Source organism: Tachyglossus aculeatus, chromosome 24 (genome assembly GCF_015852505.1).
Source record: "Tachyglossus aculeatus isolate mTacAcu1 chromosome 24, mTacAcu1.pri, whole genome shotgun sequence".
NCBI lineage: Eukaryota > Metazoa > Chordata > Mammalia > Monotremata > Tachyglossidae > Tachyglossus > Tachyglossus aculeatus.
The window spans coordinates 6,236,135-6,259,915 of NC_052089.1; the positions used below are offsets into that span (position 1 = coordinate 6,236,135).

Below are 23,781 nucleotides of genomic sequence, written 5' to 3' on the forward strand. Positions count from 1 at the left end.
AAGGCGATCAGGTTGCCCCCCGGGGGGCTCCCAGTCTTCATCCCCATTTCCCAGATGAGGGAACTGAGGCCCAGGGAAGTGAAGTGACTTTTTTTAATGGAGTATGTACAAGTAAAATAGAGTAATATTAATAATAAATAATGTAATAATCATACAATACAATATATAATAAAATAATTATAACACAATAATATATAATTGCATATAATAATATATTGTATGATATATTAATAATAAAGTGATATTATTATTACTATTAGTGCATTGCCTGGCACACGGTCAATCTGACTGACTGTGATATAATAATCTATTATATTATCTAATATACTAATAAGAGTAATATTATTATTATTAGTGCAGTGCCCGGCACATGGTCAATCTGTGATATAATAATATATTATATAATATATTAATAATGGAGCAATATTATTATTACTATTAGCACAGTGCCTGGCACATGGTCAATCTGACTGTGATATAATAATGTATTATATTATCTAGTATACTAATAATAGAGCAATATTATTATTATTATTTATTCATTCATTCAATCATATTTATTGAGCACTTACTGTGTGCAGAGCACTGTACTAAGCGCTTGGGAAGTACAAGTTGGCAACATATATTATATATAGTACATATACATTATATATAACATAACACATTGTATTATATAACATACCAATAACAGAGCAATATTATTATTATCATTAGTGCAGTGCCCGGCATACGGTCAATCTGACTGATACACAATAATATGTTATATTATATAATATGCTAATAATAGAGTAACGTTATTATTATTAGCGCAGTGCCCGGCACACAGTCAATCTGACTGACTGACTGGCTGATACAATAATATATTATATTATCTAATATGCTAGCAATAGAGTAATATTATTATTATTAGTGCAGTGCCCGGCACACGGTCAATCTGACTGACTGACTGAGATATAATAATATATTACCTAATATGCTAACAATAGAGTAATATTATTGTTATTAGTGCAGTGCCCGGCCCATGGTCAATCTGAGACATAGTAATATATTACCTAATATGCTAGCAATAGAGTAATATTACTATTATTAGTGCAGAGCCCGACCCACGGTCAATCTGACTGAGATATAATAACCTATTATATTATCTAACACACTAATAACAAAGCAATATTATTACTATTATTAGCGCAGTGCCCGGCACACGGTCTATCTGACTGACTGCCTGAGATACAATAATATATTATCTAAGACGCTAACAATAGAGTGACATTATCATTATTAGCGCAGCCCCTGGCACACGGTCAATCTGACTGACTGACTGAGGTGTAGTAATATATTACCTAATATGCTAACGATAGGGTAATATTACTATTATTAGGCAGCGCCCGGCACACGGTCAATCTGACTGACTGATATAATAATCCATCATATTATCTAATATACCGACAATAGGGCGGTATTATCAGTATTATCAACGCAGCGGCCGGCACACGGTCAGTCTGACTGACTGAGATACAGTAATATATTATATTACCTAATACGTGAACAACAGAGTAATATTACTATTATTAGCGCAGTGCCCGGCTCACGGTCAATCTGACTGACTGGGATATAATAATACGTTACCTAATCTGCTAACAACAGAGTAGTATTATTATTATTAGGGCAGAGCCCGGCACACGGTCAATCTGACTGACTGACTGGGATATAATAATACGTTACCTAATCTGCTAACAGAGTAGTATTATTATTATTAGGGCAGAGCCCGGCACACGGTCAATCTGACTGACTGACTGAGATATGTTACCTAATATACTAACAATAGAGTAATATTATTATTAGTATTAGGGGAGAGCCCGGCACACGGTCAATCTGACTGACCGACTGTGCTATAATAATCTCTTCTATTATCTAACACGCTAACAACAGGGCGATATTATCAGTATGATCAGCGCAGCGCCAGGCCCCCGGTCAGTCTGACTGACTGACTGACTGACTGAGTGACGGCCCCCCCCCCCGCCCCCGCCGGCGGGCCGTGACAGGGGGCTCTCTGTCTCTCTCTCCCCCTCCCTCCGCCCCCCGCCCCCCTCGCCTCAGTTTCCCTTACCGGTGGTCGCGGTGGTCGCGGTGGTGGCGGTGGCGGGGGAAGCCCATGGCGTAGAGGGTGACGACGACGGCGCCCCCGAGGCCCAGGTTGTGCTGCAGGGCGGCGCTGGCCCCCGGCACCTGGCGCCGCCCGGCCCGGCCCCGCAGCTGCCACACCAGCTCGGCGCACTGCGCCACGCCTGCGCGGGGGGACACACACGCGCCGCCACGCCCCGCTCCGCGCTCACAGACCCGGCCCATCCCGCCCCGAGCCGCGGCCCCGATCCAGACCCGACCAATCCGGCCCCGATCGACCCAGCCCCGCCCCGCCCCGCCGTTCGTTCATTCATTCATTCATTCCACTCACTCATTCGGTCCTACCGATTGAGCGCTGACTGCGGGCAGGCCGCTTGGGAAGTCCAAGCCGGCCACATGGAGAGGCCCTACTGAGAGCTCACCTCCTCCAGGAGGCCTTCCCGGGCTGAGCCCCTTCCTTCCCCCACCCCGCCTTACCTCCTTCCCTCCCCCACAGCGCCTGGATATATGTATAATTAATGTTGGCCCTGCTGAGAGCTCACCTCCTCCAGGAGGCCTTCCCAGACTGAGCCCCTTCTTTCCTCTCCCCCTCGTCCCCCTCTCCATCCCCCCCTCTTACCTCCTTCCCTTCCCCACAGCACCTGTATATATGTATATATGGTTGTACATATTTATTACTCTATTTATTTATTTATTTATTTATTTTACTTGTACATTTCTATCCTACTTATTTTATTTTGTTGGTATGTTTGGTTCAGTTCTCTGTCTCCCCCTTTTAGACTGTGAGCCCACTGTTGGGTAGGGACTGTCTCTATGTGATGCCAATTTGTACTTCCCAAGCGCTTAGTACAGTGCTCTGCACATAGTAAGCGCTCAATAAATACGATTGATTGATTGATTGATTGATTGATTGTTGGTGTTTGTTAAGCGCTTACTATGTGCAAAGCGCTGTTCTAAGCGCTGGGGTAGGTACAAGGTAATCACGTTGCCCCACGAGGGGCTCACGGTCTTCACCCCCATTTTACAGATGAGGGAACTGAGGCCCAGAGAAGTGAAGTGACTTGCCCGACGTCACACAGCTGACAAGTGGCAGAGCCGGGATTTGAACCCACGACCTCTGACTCCAAAGCCCGTGCTCTTTCCACTGAGCCACGGTTTGTACATATTTATTACTCTATTTATTTATTTATTTTACTTGTACATACCTATTCTATTTATTTTATTTGGTTAGTATGTTTGGTTTTGTTCTCTGTCTCCCCCTTTTAGACTGTGAGCCCACTGTTGGGTAGGGACTGTCTCTGTATGTTGCCAACTTGTACTTCCCAAGCGCTTAGCACAGTGCTCTGCACATAGTAAGCGCTCAGTAAATACGACTGATGATGACAGAGAGACGGTCCCTACCCAACAACGGGCTCACAGTCCATAATAATAATAATAATAATAATAATAATAATGGCATTTATTACGTGCTTTGCACATAGTAAGCACTAAACAAATACCCAAATTATTATTATCATTATTATTATTATTATTATTAAGCACTTACTAGGCGCCAAGCACTGTTCTAAGCACTGGGGAGGCCCTCCCACGGAGAGCTCACAGTCTTCATCCCCATTTGACAGATGAGGGAACTGAGGCCCAGATAATAATGATGATAATGGTATTTGCTAAGCGCTTACTAGGTGCAAGACACTGTTCTATGCGCTGTGGAAGTTACAAGGTGATCGGGTTGTCCCACGGGGGGCTCACGGTCTTCATCCCCGTTTGACAGATGAGGGAACTGAGGCCCAGGGAATGATAATAATAATAATAATAATGATGGCATTTATTAAGCGCTGTTCTAAGCACTGGGGAGGTTACAAGGTGATCGGGTTGTCCCACGGGGGGGCCTCACAATCTTCGTCCCCATTTGACAGATGAGGGAACTGAGGCCCAGAGAATAATAATAATAATGAATGCATTTATTAAGCACTTACTATGTACAAAGCACTGTTCTAAGCGCTGGGGAGGTTACAAGGTTATTCCACAGGGGGCTCACAATCTTCGTCCCCATTTGACAGATGAGGGAACTGAGGCCCAGAGAATAATAATAATAATGAATGCATTTATTAAGCACTTACTATGTACAAAGCACTGTTCTAAGCGCTGGGGAGGTTACAAGGTTGTTCCACAGGGGGCTCACAGTCTTCATCCCCATTTGACAGATGAGGGAACTGAGGCCCAGGGAATGATAATAATAATAATAATAATAATAATAATGATGGCATTTATTAAGCACTTACTATATGCAAAGCACTCTTCTAAGCACTGGGGAAGTTGCAAGGTGATCGGGTTGTCCCACAGGGGGCTCACAGTCTTAATCCCCACTTTACAGATGAGGGAACTGAGGCTCAGAAAAGTGAAATGACTTGCCCAAGGTCACACAGCTAACGTGGCAGAGCCAGGATTCAAACCCATGACCTCGGACTCCCAAGCCCAGGCTCTTTCCACTGAGCCACGCTGCTTCTCCATTCCACAGATGAGGGAACTGAGGCCCAGAGAAGTGAAGTGACTTGCTCAAAGTCACCCAGCTGACAGGTGGCGGAGCCGGGATTTGAACCCACGACCTCTGACTCCAAAGCCCGGGCTCTTTCCACTGAGCCATAGGACCAATCCAACCCCGATCGGGGCCCAGCGGCCCCGACCGGGCTCAGGGCAGCCTTCGTGAGGGGGAGTGTATAATACTACTAGAGATTTATTACTCTATTTTCCCTGTACATATTTATTATTCTATTTATTTTGTTAATGATGTGCACTTAGCTTTAATTCGATTTATTCTGGCAATGTGACCCATCCACATGTTTTGTTTTGTTGTCGGTCTCGCCCTTCTAGACTGTGAGCCCGCTGTCGGGTAGGGACCGTCTCTATGTGTTGCCGACTTGGACTTCCCAAGCGCTTAGTACAGTGCTCTACACACAATAAGCGCCCAGCCCAATAAATACGACTGAATGAATGAATGCAAATCCAAGGAAAGCAGCAGGGCTCAGTGGAACAAACCCAGGCTTAGGAGTCAGAGGTCCTGGGTTCAAATTCCAGCTCCGCCCCTTGTCAGCTGGGTGACTTTGGGCCAGTCACTTCACTTCTCTGGGCCTCAGTTCCCTCATCTGGAAAATGGGGATGAAGACTGTGAGCCCCCCGTGGGGCAATCTGATCCCCTTGTAACCTCCCCAGCGCTTAGAACAGTGCTTTGCACGTAATAAATGCTTAATGAATGCTATTATTATTCTTCTCTGGGCCTCGGTTCCCTCATCTGGAAAATGGGGACAAAGACTGTGAGCCCCCCGTGGGGCAACCTGATCACCTTGGAACCTCCCCAGCGCTTAGAGCAGTGCTTTGCACATAGTAAGTGCTTAATAAATGTCGTTATTATTATTATTATTATTATTATTCTCTGGGCCTCAGTTCCATCATCTGGAAAATGGGGATGAAGACTGTGAGCCGCCTGTGGGGCAACCTAATCACCTTGTAACCTCCCCAGTGCTTAGAACAGTGCTTTGCACATAGTAAGCGCTTAATAAATGCCATTATTATTATTGTTATTATTATTCTTCTCTTGGCCTCAGTTCCCTCATCTGGAAAATGGGGATGAAGACTGTGAGTTGCCCATGGGGCAACCTAATCACCTTGTAATCTCCCCAGCGCTTAGAACAGTGCTTTGCACATAGTAAGCGCTTAATAAATGTCATCATCACTATTGTTATTATTAGAACAGTGCTTTGCACATAGTAAGCACTTAACAAATATCATTATTTTTTTTTTCCTCTGGGCCTCAGTTCCCTCATCTGTCAGACGGGGATGAGCGTGGCTCAGTGGAAAGAGCCCGGGCTTTGGAGTCAGAGGTCATGGGTTCAAACCCTGGCTCTGCCAATTGTCAGCTGTGGGACTGTGGGCAAGTCACTTCACTTCTCTGGGCCTCAGTCACCCCATCTGTAAAATGGGGATTAAGGCTGTGAGCCCCCCATGGGACAACCTGATCACCCTGTAACCCCACCAGCGCTTAGAACACTGCTTGGCATATAGTAAGCGCTTAATAATTGCCATCGTTATTACGCAGGTCAGCTTTGCCCCACATCGACTTGGACTTTCCCAAGCGCTTAGTCCAGCGCCCTGCACGCAGTAAGCGCTCCATAAATAGGATTGAATGAATGAATCTCTGCATCGCCCTGTGAACTCGTTATGGGCAGGGCCCGCTGATTCTGGGAGTCAGGAGGTCATGGGTTCTAATCCCGGCTCCGCCACGTGTCTGCTGTGTGACCTTGGGCAAGTCACTTTACTCCTCCGAGCCTCGGTTCCCTCATCTGGCAAATGGGGATGAAGACTGGGAGCCCCTCGTGGGACAACCTGATCACCTTGTATCCCCCGAGCTTTGCACATATTAAGGGCTTAACAAATGCCATCATTATTTATTATTATTATTATTATTATTACTGTACTCTCCCAAGCTATTAGACTGTGCTCTGCACCTAATAAATGTTCACTAATTACCACCGATTGAATGACCAGGAATTCAGCACCGTGCCAAACCCATTTCTTCACCCTCCTTCAGATCCAATGCCAGGATCTCGATACCAATCCCTACCAATCCCCTTTTGGAAACCCATGCTGTCTTCCAAGGAGAAACCTTTGGAAATAGTAGTAATACAGTTTTGGGGGGTGCTCACTGCGGGCAAAACAGAGTTGGGAGAAATATTTCTATCCAGTTGAAATCCTCTACCGAGTACCGGGCAGATTCATTCAATCATATTTATTGAGCGCATACTGTGTGCAGAGCACTGTACTAAGCGCTTGGGGAGTACAAGTTGGCAACATAGAGAGACGGTCCCTACCCAACAGCGGGCTCACAGTCTAGAAGATGCCCCGGCCATCTCTGTACTACTAATAATATTAATATTGGTATTTGTTCAGCCCTTCCTATGTGCCAGGTATTCATTCATTCAATCGTATTTATTGAGTACTTACTGTATGCAGAGCACTGTACTAAGCACTTGGGAAGTACAAGTTGGCAACATAGAGAGACGGTCCCTACCCAACAGCGGGCTCACAGTCTAGAAGATGCCCCGGCCATCTCTGTACTACTACTAATAATAATATTGGTATTTGTTCAGCGCTTCCTATATGCCAGATATTCATTCATTCATTCAATCATATTTATTGAGCGCTTACTGTGTGCAGAGCACTGTACTAAGCGCTTGGGAAGTACAAGTTGGCAACATAGAGAGATGGTCCCTACCCAACAGCGGGCTCACAGTCTAGAAGATGCCCCGGCCATCTCTGTACTACTAATAATATTAATATTGGTATTTGTTCAGCGCTTCCTATATACCAGGCACTGTTCTAAGCGCTGGGGTAGATACAAGGGAATTGGGGTGTCCCACGTGGGGTTCACAGTCTTCACCCCCATTTTACAGGTGCGGTCACTGAGACCCAGAGAAGTGGAGTGACTTGCCCAAGGTCACCCGGCTGGCAGGTGGCAAAGCCGGGATTCAAACCCGTGACGTCAGACTCCCAAGCCCGGGCTCTTTCCACAAAGCCTCGCTTCTAAGCGACCAGAAGGGCACAGTACAACAGGATTGGGAGACCCAGTCCCTTCCCACAAATAGTCATTTATAGTCTAGATATAAATGACTAAACTGAATAAACTAAGAAGTGTCGTGAAAGGCGTAAGATCCTAAATTATGCTGAAAAGTTGCCTTGGGGGCCTTAAACCAGTATGGCCTACTGGAAAGAAGCGGGGGGAACTGGGAGGCAAGGCCTGGGATCTAATTGCTGCTCTGTCAGATCGCGGTGGAAAGAGAACGGCCTTGGGAGCCACAAGTCGTGGGTTCTAATTCCGCCACTTGTCACCTGTGTGACTTTGGTCAAGTCACTTCGCTTCCCTGGGCCTCGGTTCCCTCGCCTGTAAAATGGAGATGAAGACGGGGAGCCCCCCGTGGGACAACCTCATAACCCTGTTATTCTTATTCTCTGGGCCTCAGTTCCCTCATCTGGAAAATGGGGATGAAGACTGTGAGCCCTCCATGGGGCAACCTGATCACCCTGTAACCTCCCCAGCGTTTAGAACAGTGCTTTGCACATAGTAAGCGCTTAATAGATGCCATCATCATCATCGTCCCCCAGTGCTCAGAACAGTGCTTGGCACATAGTAAGCGCTTAACGAATACCATCATTAGCGTGGCTCGGTGGAAAGAGTGCGGGCATGGGACCCAGAGGTCGTGGGTTCCAATCCTGGCTCCGCCACTTGACACCTGTGAGACTTTGGGCACGTCACTTCGCTTCCCTGGGCCTCAGTTCCCTCATCTGGAAAACGGGGATGAAGACGGTGAGCCCCCATGGCGTAACCTCCCCAGCGCTTAGAACTGCGCTTTGCACATAGTAAGCGCTTAATAAATGCCATCATTATTATTATTATTATTCTTGTTCTCCGAGGGTCAGGGGACCATGTCTAATTCTAATCTCTCCCAGTGCTTAGTACACTACTCTGCACACAATAAGCACTTAATAGACATTTTTATTGCTATTATTACTACTACTTTCCCTTAGACCTGGGAGCCCCGGGCGGGACAGAAACCGGCTCGTGGGAAGAGCTCAGCAAACATCACCACTTGATTTAATCACATCCCAAACCACCTCTCCAGTCCCCCGTTCGCCCAAGGAGTGCGGACGGAGAACAGAAGGGGTGAGTGTCACGAGGGTGGGATGCGCGGAGGAGGAACGGGCCAAAGCCCCTGAGAAGGAGAGGTCTGAGAGATAGGAGGACCCGGAAAGGAGAGTGTCGGTGAAGCCAGAGTTGGCGAAAATGTCGAGAAGGGGGTCCAGAAGGATTTGGATGCAGTAGAGGCTGTCAGATTTGGCGAGAGGAAGGTCACCGGTTATCTTAAAGAGGGCTATTTTCACGACGGGGGCGGAAGCCAGATTGGAGGGCACCACGGCCAGAATCAGAGGAAAGGAACTTGCGACAGCGCCGTCTGGAGAGGAACGGTATGAGGGAGATGGGGTGATAACCGGAGGGTCGAGGGGGTATTTTTTTTTTTGAGCATAGGGGATTCGTCGGCCGTCTGAAAGCCAAGAAGCCGTTGGAGAGCCAACAGTGGTCAAGGAGGAAAGAAGGGACGGGGCCAGTGTGTTAATAAGGCGTGAAGAAATGGGGTCGGATGCGCAGGTGGAGGGAGTGGCTTTGGAGAGGAGGTGAGAAATCTCTTCTTGAGATAATAATAATAATCACGATAGCATTTATTAAGCGCTTACTGTGTGCAAAGCACTGAGATGCTGCTGGGAAGAGTGGGAGAGTCTAAGAGGGGGGCTTGGGGATCGTTGAAGAGCAGTAGGGGAGATTTTAAGGAACTGGTGCCTGATGGTTTCAATTTCACCGACGGACTACGAGGCCAGGGCATTAGGGAAAGGGATGGCAGGGGCGTTCGCAGTCGAAAGGTGAGAAGGGGATAGGGTCGGCAGATGAGCCGGTGAATGAAATCGTACGGCCGTGAGGAGAATCCGTCCAGAACGGCGCCTCTGAAAGCAAGTTCTGAAAGAGTCTCGAGCGGGAGACAGTGATGAGCTGTGTCAAAAGCAACAGACAGGTCAGAAGGGCCCCTCGCTCTGGATTTGACGAAGAGGAAGCTCTTGGCAACGGTTGTGAAAGTGATTTCCTTTAGGCGAAGGAATCGATCCACAGTGTACGGGTCAGGGAAGAGACTGGTAAGGGAGAAAATGGAGCCAGTGGGTGGAGAAAACGGGTTTATCAAGTTTAAATGAGAAAGGGAGAAGGGGGAAAAGGTGGTTGCTTTTTAACGTGTCTGCATGGTTTGCCGCCTGTCTACATGTTTTGTTGCCTGTCTACACGTCTCGTCGCCTGTCTGCACGGCTCACTGCCTGTCTGCACATCTCGCCACCTGTCTGCACATTCTGTCACCTGTGTGCACGTCTCGCCGCCTGTCTGCACATTCTGCCGCCTGTCTGCACATTCTGCCGCCTGTCTGCATGTTCTGCCGCCTGTCTGCACATTCTGCTGCCTGTCTACACTTCTGCCACCTGTCTACACATCTTGTCACCTGTCTACATGTCTTGTCACCTGTCTACATGTTCTGCCACCTGTCTACACATCTTTCCACCTGTCTACACGTCTTGTCACCTGTCTACACGTCTTGTCGCCTGTCTAAACGTTTTGCCCCCTGTCTACACATTCTGTCACCTGTCTAAACGTTCTGTCACCTGTCTACACATTCTGTCACCTGTCTACGTCTTGTCGCCTGTCTACACGTTCTGCCGCCTGTCTACATGTTCTGCCGCCTGTCTACACGTCTTGTCACCTGTCTACATGTCTTGTCACCTGTCTACACGTCTTGCCACCTGCCTACACGTTCGGTCACCTGTCTACACGTTCTGCCGCCTATCTACACGTTCTGCCACCTGTCTACACATTCTGTCGCCTGTCTACATGCCTGTCTACACGTTTTGCCACCTGTCTATGTTTTGTCACCCATCTACATGCTTTGCCACCCATCTACATGTTTTGTCACCCATCTACATGCTTTGCCACCCATCTACATGTTTTGCCACCCATCTACAAGTTTGGTCACCCGTCTACATGCTTTGTCACCCATCTACATGCTTTGTCACCTGTCTATATGTCTTGTTACCTGTCTACATGTCTTGCCACCTGTCTACATGTCTTGTCACCTGTCCACATGTTTTGTCACCTGTCCACATGTTTTGTTTTGTTGTCTGTCTCCCCCTTCTAGACTGTGAGCCCGTTGTTGGGTAGGGACCGTTTCTGTATGTCGCCAACTTGGACTTCCCAAGCGCTTAGTACAGTGCTCTGCACACAGTAAGCGCTCAATAAGTAAGACTGAATGAGTGAATACAAAAAAAATGGTACCTGTCAAGTGCTTATTGTGTGCCAGCACTGGGGTAGATACAAGCTAATCGGGTTGGACGTGGTCCCTGTCCCATGTGGGGGTCCCAGTCTTAATCCCCATTTTACAGACGAGGTCACTGAGGCCCAGAGAAGTGAAGTGATTTGCCCAAGGTCACCGAGTAGACAAGAAGCAGCGTGGCTCAGCTCCGCCAATTGTCAGCTGTGTGACTTTGGGCAAGTCACTTCACTTCTCTGGTCCTCAGTTCCCTCATCTGGAAAATGGGGATTAAGACTGGGAGCCCCCCGTGGGACGACCTATTCGCCTTGTAACCTCCCCGGCGCTTAGAACAGTGCTCGGCACGTAGTAAGCGTTTAATTCATTCATTCAATTGTATTTATTGAGCGCTTACTGTGTGTAGAGCACTGTACTAAGCACTTGGGAAGGACAAGTTGGCAACATATAGAGACAGTCCCTACTCAACAGCGGGCTCACAGTCTAGAAGGGGGCGACAGACAACAAAACAAGACATATTAACAAAATAAAATAAATAGGTTATGTACAAATAAAATAGAGTAATAAATACATACAAACATATATACACCTGTATACACAGGTGCTTTGGGGAGGGGAAGGAGGTAAATAATAAAATGCCATCATTATTATTAAAAGGCAGAGCTGTGATTAGAACCCAGGTCCTGCTGGGTCCAGACCCGTGCTGTAGCCAATCTTCCCCGGGCCATTTCCCCCACAATAATAATAATGATGGCATTTGTAAAGCGCTTATTATGTGCAAAGCACTGTTCTAAGCGCTGGGGAGGATACAAGGTGATCAGGTTGTCCCACTTGGGGCTCACAGTCTTAATCCCCATTTTCCAGATGAGGTAACTGAGGCCCAGAGAAGTGAAGTGACTTGCCCAGAGTCACACAGCTGACAATTGGAGGAGCCGGGATTTAATAATAATAATAATAATAATAGCATTTATTAAGCGCTTACTATGTGCAAAGCACTGTTCTAAGCGCTGGGGAAGATACAAGGTGATCAGGTTGTCCCACTTAGGGCTCACAGTCTTAATCCCCATTTTCCAGATGAGGGAACTGAGGCCCAGAGAAGTGAAGTGACTTGCCCAGGGTCACACAGCTGACAACCGGCGGAGCCGGGATTTGAACCCATGACCTCTGACGCCAAAGCCCGGGCTCTTTCCACTAAGCCACACCAAAGGGGTGACCCAAGATGGACGGAAAGAAGCCGTCGGGAAGGAGAGGGAGAGCTTAAAGACACAATCATGGATGTGAGCAGGCTCTTCCCAGGGTGAGAAGGGATGAGGTGTGAGGCCCAGATAGAGAGTTAATCTTCTGCAACCCCCGAGAGACGGCTCGGAATGAGAAAAGGAGGGCAACGGGAGAGAGGACGGGAAGCTGAGAAAAGTAGCTCGCGATGAAATCGGTCACGAAATCTACCAAAAGGTTTACTGCTCCACGTAGAAATCTACCAAAAGGCATAATAAACATTTACTCCTCCACACACGGCAATCCTGCCCAAAGGGAAACACACACAGATGTACAGGAAGCTCAGAAGATTACACCACGTGAAATGCAGCTCGGTGTTTTCTGATCTTATCGTCCAACCGAAGCTGCAACGTATTTAATACATCCACGGTTCAGTTTCCTTTTTCCAAATGCTACAGTCAACTCCCCAGTTTTAGCCACAGAGAACTACTGTGTAATCTCACTCTTCATTTATATACCTGTATATATGTTTGTACGTATTTATTACTCTATTTTTATTTTACTTGTACATATTTATTCTATTTATTTTATTCTGTTAATATGTTTTGTTTTGTTTTGTTCTCTGTCTCCCCCTTCTAGACTGTGAGCCCACTGTTGGGTAGGGACCGTCTCTCTATGTTGCCAACTTGGACTTCCCAAGCACTTAGTACAGTGCTCTGCACACAGTAAGCGCTCAATAAATACAATTGAATGAATGAATGAATGAATTTATAATAAATGATCTGACTAGCCAAGCATGCGAGCGACCTCCCGTGTGATTTTATTCATTGATTCCAAGCAAAACCCCTGGTTGTTTTTGGCAGGAATGGCCTTGCCTTCAAAAGCAGGAGGCGGTTTCCACAGTTTTCTTTCCACTGACTAAGGCTCCTACTCTCGCTCAATTTAACCAAATCTAGCCAATATCAACGAAGCCAATAAGCAAAGGTCACAGCTATTTTACTTTTTACCTGAGAGGCAATTTACTCAGGGAGGGAAAAGCCCAGTTTCATCCGACTAAAGATGTATTTTCTAAGAAAAAGGCCTCCAATCATGACGCACTGGAGCTTACTCTGAACTAGAGTAACTGAACTGTTCAGCGCTTAGAGCAGTGCTTGGGACATAGTAAGCGCTTAACAAATACCATCATTATTAATATTAACTCAAAAAGCAGTACTTGCTCCCTTCATTGGCTGCAATCCACTTTGTTGTCCAACTCCTTAAATTTCCCTACCAGGCAGGCGGAATATGTGCTCTGTATTCTGTGTTTCAGTCACCCCTTCTCAGCTGGGGCTCTACACTTCGTTATCCAACCCAATTTCTAGACTATGAGCCCGCTGTTGGGTAGGGACCATCTCTATATGTGGCCAACCTGTACTTCCCAAGCGCTTAGTCCAGTGCTCTGCACACAGTAAGCGCTCGATAAATACGACTGAATGAATGAATTTGCTCGTATCGACCACAGCGCTTAGTACAGTGCCCTGCACACAGTGAGCACTTAACAAATGCTATAGTTATTAATATTGTTCGAGGGATCAAGGAGGAGCTGTTTTTCCCTAACCACCGGGTCCCGGAGTCCTCTATCGAATAGGACAGAGTGCAAACTTTGGTTCACTCTGACGGCAGTTGAAGGTTGCTCGCGAGAACAACGGACTTGAGAGAATAACGAATGGAGAACCGTCAAAGCAACATCTGCCCAGCCTGGTCCTCCCCGGGCCGTGGCCGTCTAGAACGGTGCCTCGGAAAGCAAGTTTTAAAAGAGTCTCGAGCGGGAGGCGGTGATGAACTGTGTCAAAAGCAAAGAAGAGGTCCAAAGGGCCCGTCACGAACGAGGGACTTCTGGATCTGATGAAGAGGAAGCTCTTGGCGACGGCTGTGAGAGCGATTTCCGTGCGGCGAAGAAATCCATCCGCAGTGTAAGGAGAAGATTGGTCGAGAGAAAGTGGGGGCAGTGAGTGTAACAGAGCCTTCGCTGGATGGGTTGGGCCAGCTATGGCAGGACTTTGGGGAGGGCCGGGGGAGTTAACTCTCGGAGCTGTGATGCTTTACGGCCTCGGAAGCCTCAACAAAGTGCTCTACACACATGCCTGCATTATTTAGAAGCCTAAGCTAGAATCTCACCAGCAAAAGGAAACAGTCTCTTGTCTGCCTTCACCCTTCTTAAGGATGGAAAGACGCACGGTGGCATCTGGAAAAGGGCCCGCAAGAAGCTTACAATCTCAAGTCATTTTTCTGGGCTTTGACCGTGGTAGTAACTACCTTCACACAAGTGGGATCTCAAGTCACGGCTTTGTATTTTTGGCCTCCAATTTCCTAAGGTCTCATCCTCGGCTAATAATAATAATAATAACGGCATTTATTAAGCGCTTACTATGTGCAAAGCACTGTTCTAAGCGCCGGGGAGGTTACAAGGTGATCAGGTTGTCCCACAGGGAGCTGACGGTCTTCATCCCCATTTTACAGATGAGGGAACTGAGGCCCAGAGAAGTGAAGTGACTTGCCCCAAGTCACCCAGCTGACAGTTGGCGGAGCCGGGATCTGAACCCCTGACCTCTGACTCCAAAGCCCGGGCTCTTTCCGCTGAGCCCCGCTGCTTCTTCTCAGTTGCACTTGGGCATTGGGACCATTGAAGTGTCCTCGCCAAATCCTCTGGCCTCCCCATCCGCCTGGGCCAAGGGCGGGGACACACGCCTTTTCAGCTCACGTGTCTGCCAGGTTGTTTCTTCCTTCGTTGTACGCCATTCTGCACTTAACCTATTTTCAAACCAGTCTTGGTGATGAGCCGGGGCGGCTCAGCGGTCGCCGCCCGGGCCCGCGGGTCAGAAGGGCCTGGATTCTAATCCCGGCTCCACCCTGCTGGGCGTCCCTGGCCAACTCCCATCATTTCTCGGGGCCTCAGTTACCGCATCTGTAAAATGGGGATTAAGGCTGGGAGTCCCAGGTGGGACGGAGGCTGTGCCCAACCTAACTTGGATCCATTCCAGTGCTTAGCACAGCGTAAACACCCAAAAAGTACTATTATTATGGGTCATCCCAGGCCCCTGCAAGGTACCTTCCCAAAGCTTGGCACCCGACAGTTCGGGGACCAGTCACACAGGTCTGGAGCCTGGGTGGCCACGGCCAGTCCCCGGGGCGGGTCGTCCCCCACGACACGGTCGCGTGAGTGCCATCGTCTAGCAGGCCTTGGGTGCATCCCCTACACGGTGAGCCTTGGTGGGCAGCGTACTCGTCCATCTTACTGGATTGTCAGTCCCCTCCTAAGTGCCCAGTACGGTGCTCGGCACCGAGTAAGCGCTCAATAAATACCACTGCTTGACTGATTCTTCGCGGTGGGGGGCGTCTTTCTCGGATTTGGTGACTGACTTCCCTTCTACGCTGCCAACTGGCCAGCATCTGTACGGTGGACAGGCCTAGGGAGGTGGCAACTCCTTTTGAATTGTGTATAACGCACATATCCAGCGCTTGGAACAGTGCTTTGCACATAGTAAGCACTTAACAAATGCCATCATTATTACTATTATATCTATGTATACGCAGATATATATGTATGTGTCTGTAACAGACCGTTCCACAGGCTAACATCCTTCCTGTAGCAGCGTCGACCGAAATGATTGGATACCCACCATGGCCAGGGCGAACGGTAAGCGCTTTGAACAGTGCTTTGCACAGAGTAAGTGCTTAACGAGTACTATCATTATTATTATTATAGGAATGAACTAACTTCCTCCCTTCAAAGACCTACTGAGAGCTCACCTCCTCCGGGAGGCCTTCCCAGACTGAGCCCTACCTCCTTCCCCTCCCCACAGCACATGTATATATGTTTGTACAGATTTATTACTCTATTTATTTTACTTGTACATATTTACTATTTACTATTCTATTTATTTTGTTAATTGTTTTGTTCTGTTGTCTGTTTCCCCCCTCCAGACTGTGAGCCCGTTGTTGGGTAGGGACCATCTCTATATGTTGCCAACTTGTAATAATAATAATAATAATAATGATGATGGCATTTATTAAGCGCTTACTATGTTCATTCATTCAATTGTATTTATTAAATAATAATAATAGTAATGATGGCATTTATTAAGTGCTTACTATGTGCAAAGCACTGTTCTAAGCGCTGGGGGGATATAAGGTGATCAGGTTGTCCCATGGGGGGGCTCACAGTCTTAATCCTCATTTTACAGATGAGGTAACTGAGGCCCAGAGAAGCAAAGTGACTTGCCCAAGGTCACACAGCTGACAATTGGCGGAGCCGGGATTTGAACCCACGACCACTGACTCCAAAGCCCGGGCTCTTTCCACTGAGCCACGCCGCTTACTGTGTGCAGAGCACTGTACTAAGCGCTTGGGAAGTACAAGTTGGCAACATATAGAGACAGTCCCTACCAAACAACGGGCTCACAGTCTAGAAGGGACTATGTGCAAAGCACTGTTCTCCCAAGCGCTTAGTACAGTGCTCTGCACACAGTAAGCACTCAATAAATACGATTGAATGAATGAATGAATGAATGAATGAATCTGGAAAGTGGGGATTAAGATTGCGAGCCCCATGGGGAACACGGACTACGTCCAACCTGATTAGCTTGTCTCTGCCCCAGCGCTTAGTACAGTGCCCGGGACATAGTAAGTGCTAAACAAATATCATAGAAAGGAAAAGAGAGATGAGTGGGGGGTAATGCCAAAGGCACAGGCTTGGGAATCAGGGAGGATGAAAACAAGACTGCAGGGAAGGCTGACGATATTAGATTTGGGTCTCATCTGCCAAAAGACAGTAGTTGAGGCAGTGAGTCCTCTGCGGGAGCGGGTGTAGATGGAGAACGGAAGGGGGTCCAGAATTGAGCTTTGAGGGACCCCCAGAGGATGGGAGGCAGAGGAGGGGGCTGTGGTGCTTGGGGGAGATACGAGATCATCGCTTTGGATACAGTCGCTGCCCCGCCAGGCCCTCACGGCCTAAGCAGGATGGAGATCAGGTCCTGAATCCCCATTTTACAGATGAGGAGACTGAGGCCCTGAGGGGATAAGTGACTTTCCTAAGGACTAGCCTGGATGAGAACCCAGGTCCCCTGACTCCCGCTAGGCTCGGTTGCTTCTACGGTTTCTCTTCTCTAGGCACAGGGAGCTTGGGAAGAGAAGACAAGGAGACCCCCTGCCCCAAAGCAGTGAGCACGGCCGCTCCGTCCCCTGTGCCCCTCGGGCCCCCCTCCGGAGACCCCCGCGGCCAAGGGGGTCTCGGCCTTTCGCCGTGGCCATGGCCCGGGGCGGGAGACCCCTTGCAGGTCACGTTTCTGTTAATTCGTTTCAGTTCCCTGTTGCCTTTTTTTTTAAAAAAAAAAAAAAAAAAAGACCCCCAAGAGTACCACATTGCTAATTCAACCATTTTCTGGCCAGCTCTAAGCTCCAAGTCTGGTTTCTAAACTCCCTGATAGTTTGGGTTGTTTGGATCTCATTTGGATCTCGGTAGCACTAATAATAATAATAATAATTTCTTGTACTTCCCAAGCGCTTAGTACAGTGCTCTGCATACAGTAAGCACTCAATAAATATGACTGAATGAATGAATCATTATGGTCTTTGTTAAGCGCTAAAGTAGATACAAGGTAATTGGGTTGGCCCACATGGGGCTCGCAGTCTTAATCTCCATTTTTACAGATGAGGTAACTGAGGCACAGAGAAGTTAAGTGACTGGCCCGAGGTCACATGGCAGACGAGTGGCGGAGCCGGGATTAGAACCTAGGTCCTCTGGCTCCCAAGCCTGTGCTCTTTCATCTAAGCCACACTGCCTCTCTCTTATTACTGTACTGCTCCCAAACCAAGGCATCCCTCTAGACTGTAAGCTCCTTGCGAGCGAGGAACAGGTCCACCGGCTCCGTCTTCCAAGTGCTTAGTATAGTGCTCTGCGTACAGTAAGTGCTCAATAAATAGCACTAATTGATTCAAGACCATCTTGGATTTAACATGCAACGACCGTCCCATCCCCACCAATTTAATTCCCGCCAATTTGGAGAAGCAGCGTGGCTCAATGGGAAGAGCCCGGCCTTGGGAGTCAGAGGTCGAGGGTTCTAAATCCCGCTTCTGCCCCTTGAAGGCTCGGTGACTTTGGGCCAGTCACTTCACTTCTCTGGGCCTCAGTTCCCTCATCTGTAAAATGGGGATTAAGTCTGTGAGCTCCCCGTGGGACAACCTGATCACCTTGTATCCTCCCCAGTGCTTAGCACATAGTAAGCGGCTAATAAATGCCATCATTATTATTACTCCAGTGCTCAGAACAGTGCTTTGCACTAAGAGCTTAAGAAATGCCATCATTACTCCAGTGCTTAGAACAGTGCTTTGCACAAAGTAAGCGCTTAAGAAATGCCATCATCATTATTATTATTATTAATATTTCAGAAAGGAAAAATAACTTTATTTAAAACATATTTCCAAGATCATCTTCTAGACTGTGAGCCCGCTGTTGGGTAGGGACCGTCTCTATATGTTGCCAACTTGTACTTCCCAAGCGCTTAGTACAGTGCTCTGCACACAGTAAGCGCTCAATACGATTGAATGAATGAATTTAATTCCCAATTTTACTGCTGTTGTTGCTAATGCATACTAAAAAAAATGTGGTGGTATACCTGTCGATCATCTGCCCAAATACCTCCCTTCCTTATAGGCTGCAAGCTCTCCTGGGCAGGGAACGTTTCCGCTAATTCTGTTGCACTGCACTCTCCCAAGCGCTTAGTACAGTGCTCTGCACAAAGTCAGCGCTCACTAAACGCCATGGATTGATTCCTCAGATGGAAGTTTACTCTGGGCTCTTCTTTGCTGCCATTACCCCTACCTCCCTCCGGCCTCTCCCACCACGAGAGACAGACTCATTGTACTTCCCAAGCGCTTAGTACAGTGCTCTGCACACAGGAAGCGCTCGATAAATACGATGGAATGAATTAATTAATTTACATGCATCATCGGGGGACACCTACCTTAAACTTTGCCCTGAGAGTAAAAAAGACACATTTACCTCTGAGAGTAACCAACTTTAGGGCCAAATCTAGATCAATCAGTGATGTTTAATGAGAGCTTACCATATGCAGAACACCGAATTAAGCGCTTGGGAGGGCACAATACAACAGAGTTGGTAGATATGTTCCCTGTACACAACGAGCTTACAGTCTAGAGGGATGAGTTTAAAATCACCTGGACATCCGGCAAAAAACCAGACTGGATTTCCCCAGCGTGAGACGGATGAGAACTGATCCTCAGTTCCTGCAAAAATCTGGTCCCCTTTCTGCAGTCATCCTAATTATTAATTAAGCAACTTGTTAAGCATCGACATGCCGGGCGCTGTACTTAGCGCTGGGGTAGATACAGCATAACTGGGTTGGACCCCATCCTTTTTCCCATGTAGCGCTTGCAGTCATAATCCCCATTTTACAGCTGAGGAAACAGAGGCGTAGAGGAAGTGAAGTGACTCGTCCAAGGTCACACGGCAGACACGTGGAGGAGCCGGGATTAGAACCCACGTCTAGAGGACACAGTGCCGAAGAGAACCGTCTGCACCTCTTCAATGGGCGAAGAAATCGCTCACGTGGTGAGTCTTTCTAAATGATTCTTACTTTTCTAGGGAGTCAGCCTAATATGGCAGTTGCATAGTTTGAAAGATTGAAGGTCAATGAAAAACATTCCAGGAACTAAAGCTCACTATGCAAAAGAAGTTCAGAATAACGTGGCTGCGGTATTGGAAAACACTGTGCGATCTAAAGAATCAATGGGGATTAAGGAGTTACCGTCTCGACCTCTCAAATTTTTACAATTACCAAATATTTGGACAACGATTAAAGAACGGCACGTCCTGAAAATGGATTAGGGAGTCGTAATCTGTCTTTTTGGCTGCCTCTGTCTATCATCCTGATTATTCACGGAATATCTACCAACTCTCCCATGTGCCTAGTCCAAAACGGTAAGTGAGCAATGAACCTCACTGATTGACGAAGGACTATGAACTCTTCGCAACAGCCATCCCGAGGTGTGCCAAGAAGCAGGGTGGTGAGCGTCAGTGGTAAGTCGAAACCACCGGTGGAAATCCTGTCAATCCAAAGTCCTATCAGACAACGACTTTGGAATCTCTGGGCCATCGGTAATGGTAGAATAAGGGACGTTTTGCATCCATTCCCATGAGAGGTCTGCTGATACTGATAATAATCATAATGATGGCATTTATTAAGCGCTTACTATGTGCAAAGCATTGTTCTAAGCGCTGGGGAGGTTACAAGGTGATCAGGTTGTCCCACAGGCGGCTCACTGTCTTCATCCCCATTTTCCAGATGAGGTCACTGAAGCCCAGAGAAGTGAAGTGACTTGCCCAAAGTCACCCAGCTGACAATCGGTGGAGCCGGGATTTGAACCCATGACCTCTGACTCCAAAGCCCGGGCTCTTTGCACTGACCCATGCTGCTTCCCCAATCCCAAAGTCACCGCCAAGTTACCATCTACACAATTCCCAAAATCTTTAGGAATAAGTTCATTCATTCACTCATTCATTCAATCATATTTACTGAGCGCTTACTGTGTGCAGAGCACTGTACTAAACGCTTGGGAAGTACAAGTTATCATCTAAGCAATGTCTGAAACATTCAGGGCTTCCAAACGGCAAGACGAAGATACCTCTGGGAACTTCGGTGCTTAGAACAGTGCTTTGCACTTAGTAAGTGCTTAATAAATGCCATTATTATTATTATTATTATTATTATTATTAATTTCAGGTTACCTGTGGCTCCGAGAGGGTGTCCTTTGGAGATCAATCCCCCACTCGGGTTTATGACCCATTTTCCTCCGTACGTATTGTCTCCTCTATCGACCAGTTCGCCCGCTTTCCCTATGAGAAAATCAAAATAACACACTTCAAGACACTCCTTTCTTCGCAATAGCAGGGCCCGGGCCTGACTAAAATCAGTTTGGTGTGGGACTAGCAGAGGGGAGGCCGAGTCTCCTCCACCGGAGGACAGGAAACCGAAAATGTGAGACGGCCGACGGACACAGGTGGAAACAGCCACGGCAAGAAGGGATCCTGGGAAGGCGGGGGGCAGGTGAGGGACGACAGAGACCCAGAGACGGTGAGGGGAAGAATTGGGGGGACGGGCAGGGGCTCAACAGCCCCTGAGAGGACAACCTGACGCTGATCCTGCCTCCGCCTTCTGGGGCTATGTCATCAGCGACGCCTGCTAGATGGCAGGCTCCTTGAAGGCCAGAATTGTGTCTATTACCCCCCACCTCAAGTGCTTCATTCGATGCTCTGTGCCAAGTGCTCAATAATTCCTACTGGTTGATCGGTGAAGGTTTCTGACGCCAAAACTACCTAGGATGCAGGCTGAGCAGGGATCCTTAGAAGTAGCTTGCTACCATGGACGATACAGGCTTGCTCCCACTCTCTTCCCTCCCTGACCGCCATCTTCAAACCAGGTCACATCTCCCCTGGCCTAAAAAAGGTCTCTGGCCCTGCCAGAGCGCATCTGGTTTCACCCCATCTCCCTCCTGTGATTCAATGATTCATTGAATTCATCAATGTGATTCATCTCGCTCCAATGATTTGTCGACACTGACCGCGTCCCCTTCCTCTCTTCCGACGCCTTCCTTGACCCTTCCAGCTTCCGCCCCCTCCGCTCCACGGGAACCGCTCTCTCCGAGGTGACCGATGACCGCCTCGTTGCCAAATCCAATGGCCTCTCTACTTCATCCTACCCCTTAACTGTGGGGGTCCCTCGGGGCTCGGTTCTGGGTCCCCTTCTATTCAAAATCTGCACCCACTCCTTTGGGGAGCTCATCTTCTTCCACGCCTCCGCCTACCACCCCTAAGTGGACAACTCCCAAATCGAATCGGCAATCCATTGGGCCTATGGATCAAAGATAGGAATCCCTCCCGCTATAACAGAAATAATCCCGAGAAAAAGCAAAATTTGGTAAAGTCAATTTAAATAAAGGGAATTAGTTTCCAGACCACCCCCCCACAAAATGATGCTACTGTATTTTATTATATAACGAACTGGTGTAAATTGAGGGAATGTATGATCTACTGTAGAAGCAGCGTGGCTCAGTGGAAAGAGCCCGGGCTCTGGAGTCAGAGGTAATGGGTTCAAATCCCAGCTCCGCCAACCGTCAGCTGTGTGACTTGGGGAAAATCAATTAACTTCTCTGTGCCTCAGTGACCTCATCTGGAAAATGGGGATTAAGACTGTGAGCCCCCAGCGCTTAGAACAGTGCTTTGCACATAGTAAGCGCTTAATAAATGCCGTCACTATTATTATTATTAAGGTAAGTGCAGATCAGGCCCTGACTGACTGATTTTAAACAACGTCTATCTCTCTGGAGATTGTTTTTGGGTACACTATTTTCCCAATCCCCTCTTCTAAATGAGATTACCTTCAGGACAGAGCCCCAGAGCTTCGTAAGTAATGAGTTCGTTGGAGGAGAAACAGTCATGAAGCTCGATCACATCAATATCACTTGGTTTCAGGCCTGACTTTTCATAGCATCTCCTGGCGGCTTCTTTAGTCATGTCAAAGCCAACCTGGAAGGACAAGAAAATGAAGACTCTGAGCCACCCAAATTCAATTTGGCGCAAAAATATGGTTTATACATTTTTACCCAGTAAAAGAGGAACTGGAACTTTTCCAGGTTCACAAGGAACTGCTACCTTCACACTTCCTGAAGAGTTGGTATAAAGTAATCCTAGGGCGGCAGTTCCAAGTATATGATATTAGTTATACATTTAGTATAACGCATTCTGTAAACAAAGGTGTTTCTAGTAAAAAAAAAATGTACACAGATTTCAAGGAATATGATCCTTTAGGCCATATTTTGCAAAAGTGTCTTAAGGTGATAAAGATAATACTAATAATAATATACGTCAAGCTATGGATAAGTATGGATACGGATAAGCATATATTAAGAGCTTACTTATGTCAAGCACTGTATAAGCGCTGAATGCAAGCTAATCAGGTTGGACACGGTCCTAATTCCCATATTACAGATGGCAAAGTGAAATGACTTGCCCAAGGTCACACAGAAGACAAGTGGCAGTGCTGGGTTTAGAACCAAGGGCCTCTGACACTCAGATCCATATTATTTCCTCTAAGCCACACTGCTTCCACGTGCTTAAGATGTAAGAGAAGTATATATTTGGAGAACAAGAATTTCCTCAATTTGTCCCACTGAAATATACTGGATTGCCAGTGTGCTCTGCAAACTGCTAACATAAAAAAAAACCCAGAAACACTGTTCATCCTCTTAGGTGAAACACGCACCATAAGAAAACTGATGATAATAATAATAATAATAATAATAATAATGGCATTTATTAAGCGCTTACTATGTGCAAGGCACCGTTCTAAGCGCTGGGGAGGTTACAAGGTGATCAGGTTGTCCCGGGGGCGGGCTCACAGTCTTCATCCCCATTTTACAGATGAGGTCATTGAGGCCCAGGGAAGTGAAGTGACTTGCCCAAAGTCACACGGCTGACAATTGG

General features: G+C 47.4%; 1 protein-coding gene across 1 annotated transcript in view; it reads right to left on the bottom strand.

Annotated features, from left to right (window-relative positions):
* SCP2 (sterol carrier protein 2) overlaps window positions 1–23,781 on the bottom strand; it is a 99,629-nt gene that overhangs the window by 23,939 nt on the left and 51,909 nt on the right. The window contains exons 10-12 of the mRNA XM_038766078.1: window positions 22,677–22,824; window positions 21,028–21,135; window positions 2,108–2,285 (exon numbers count right to left, since the gene is read on the bottom strand). Coding sequence (XP_038622006.1) covers window positions 2,108–2,285; window positions 21,028–21,135; window positions 22,677–22,824 — 434 coding nt within the window. The remainder of the gene's footprint in view (window positions 1–2,107; window positions 2,286–21,027; window positions 21,136–22,676; window positions 22,825–23,781) is intronic.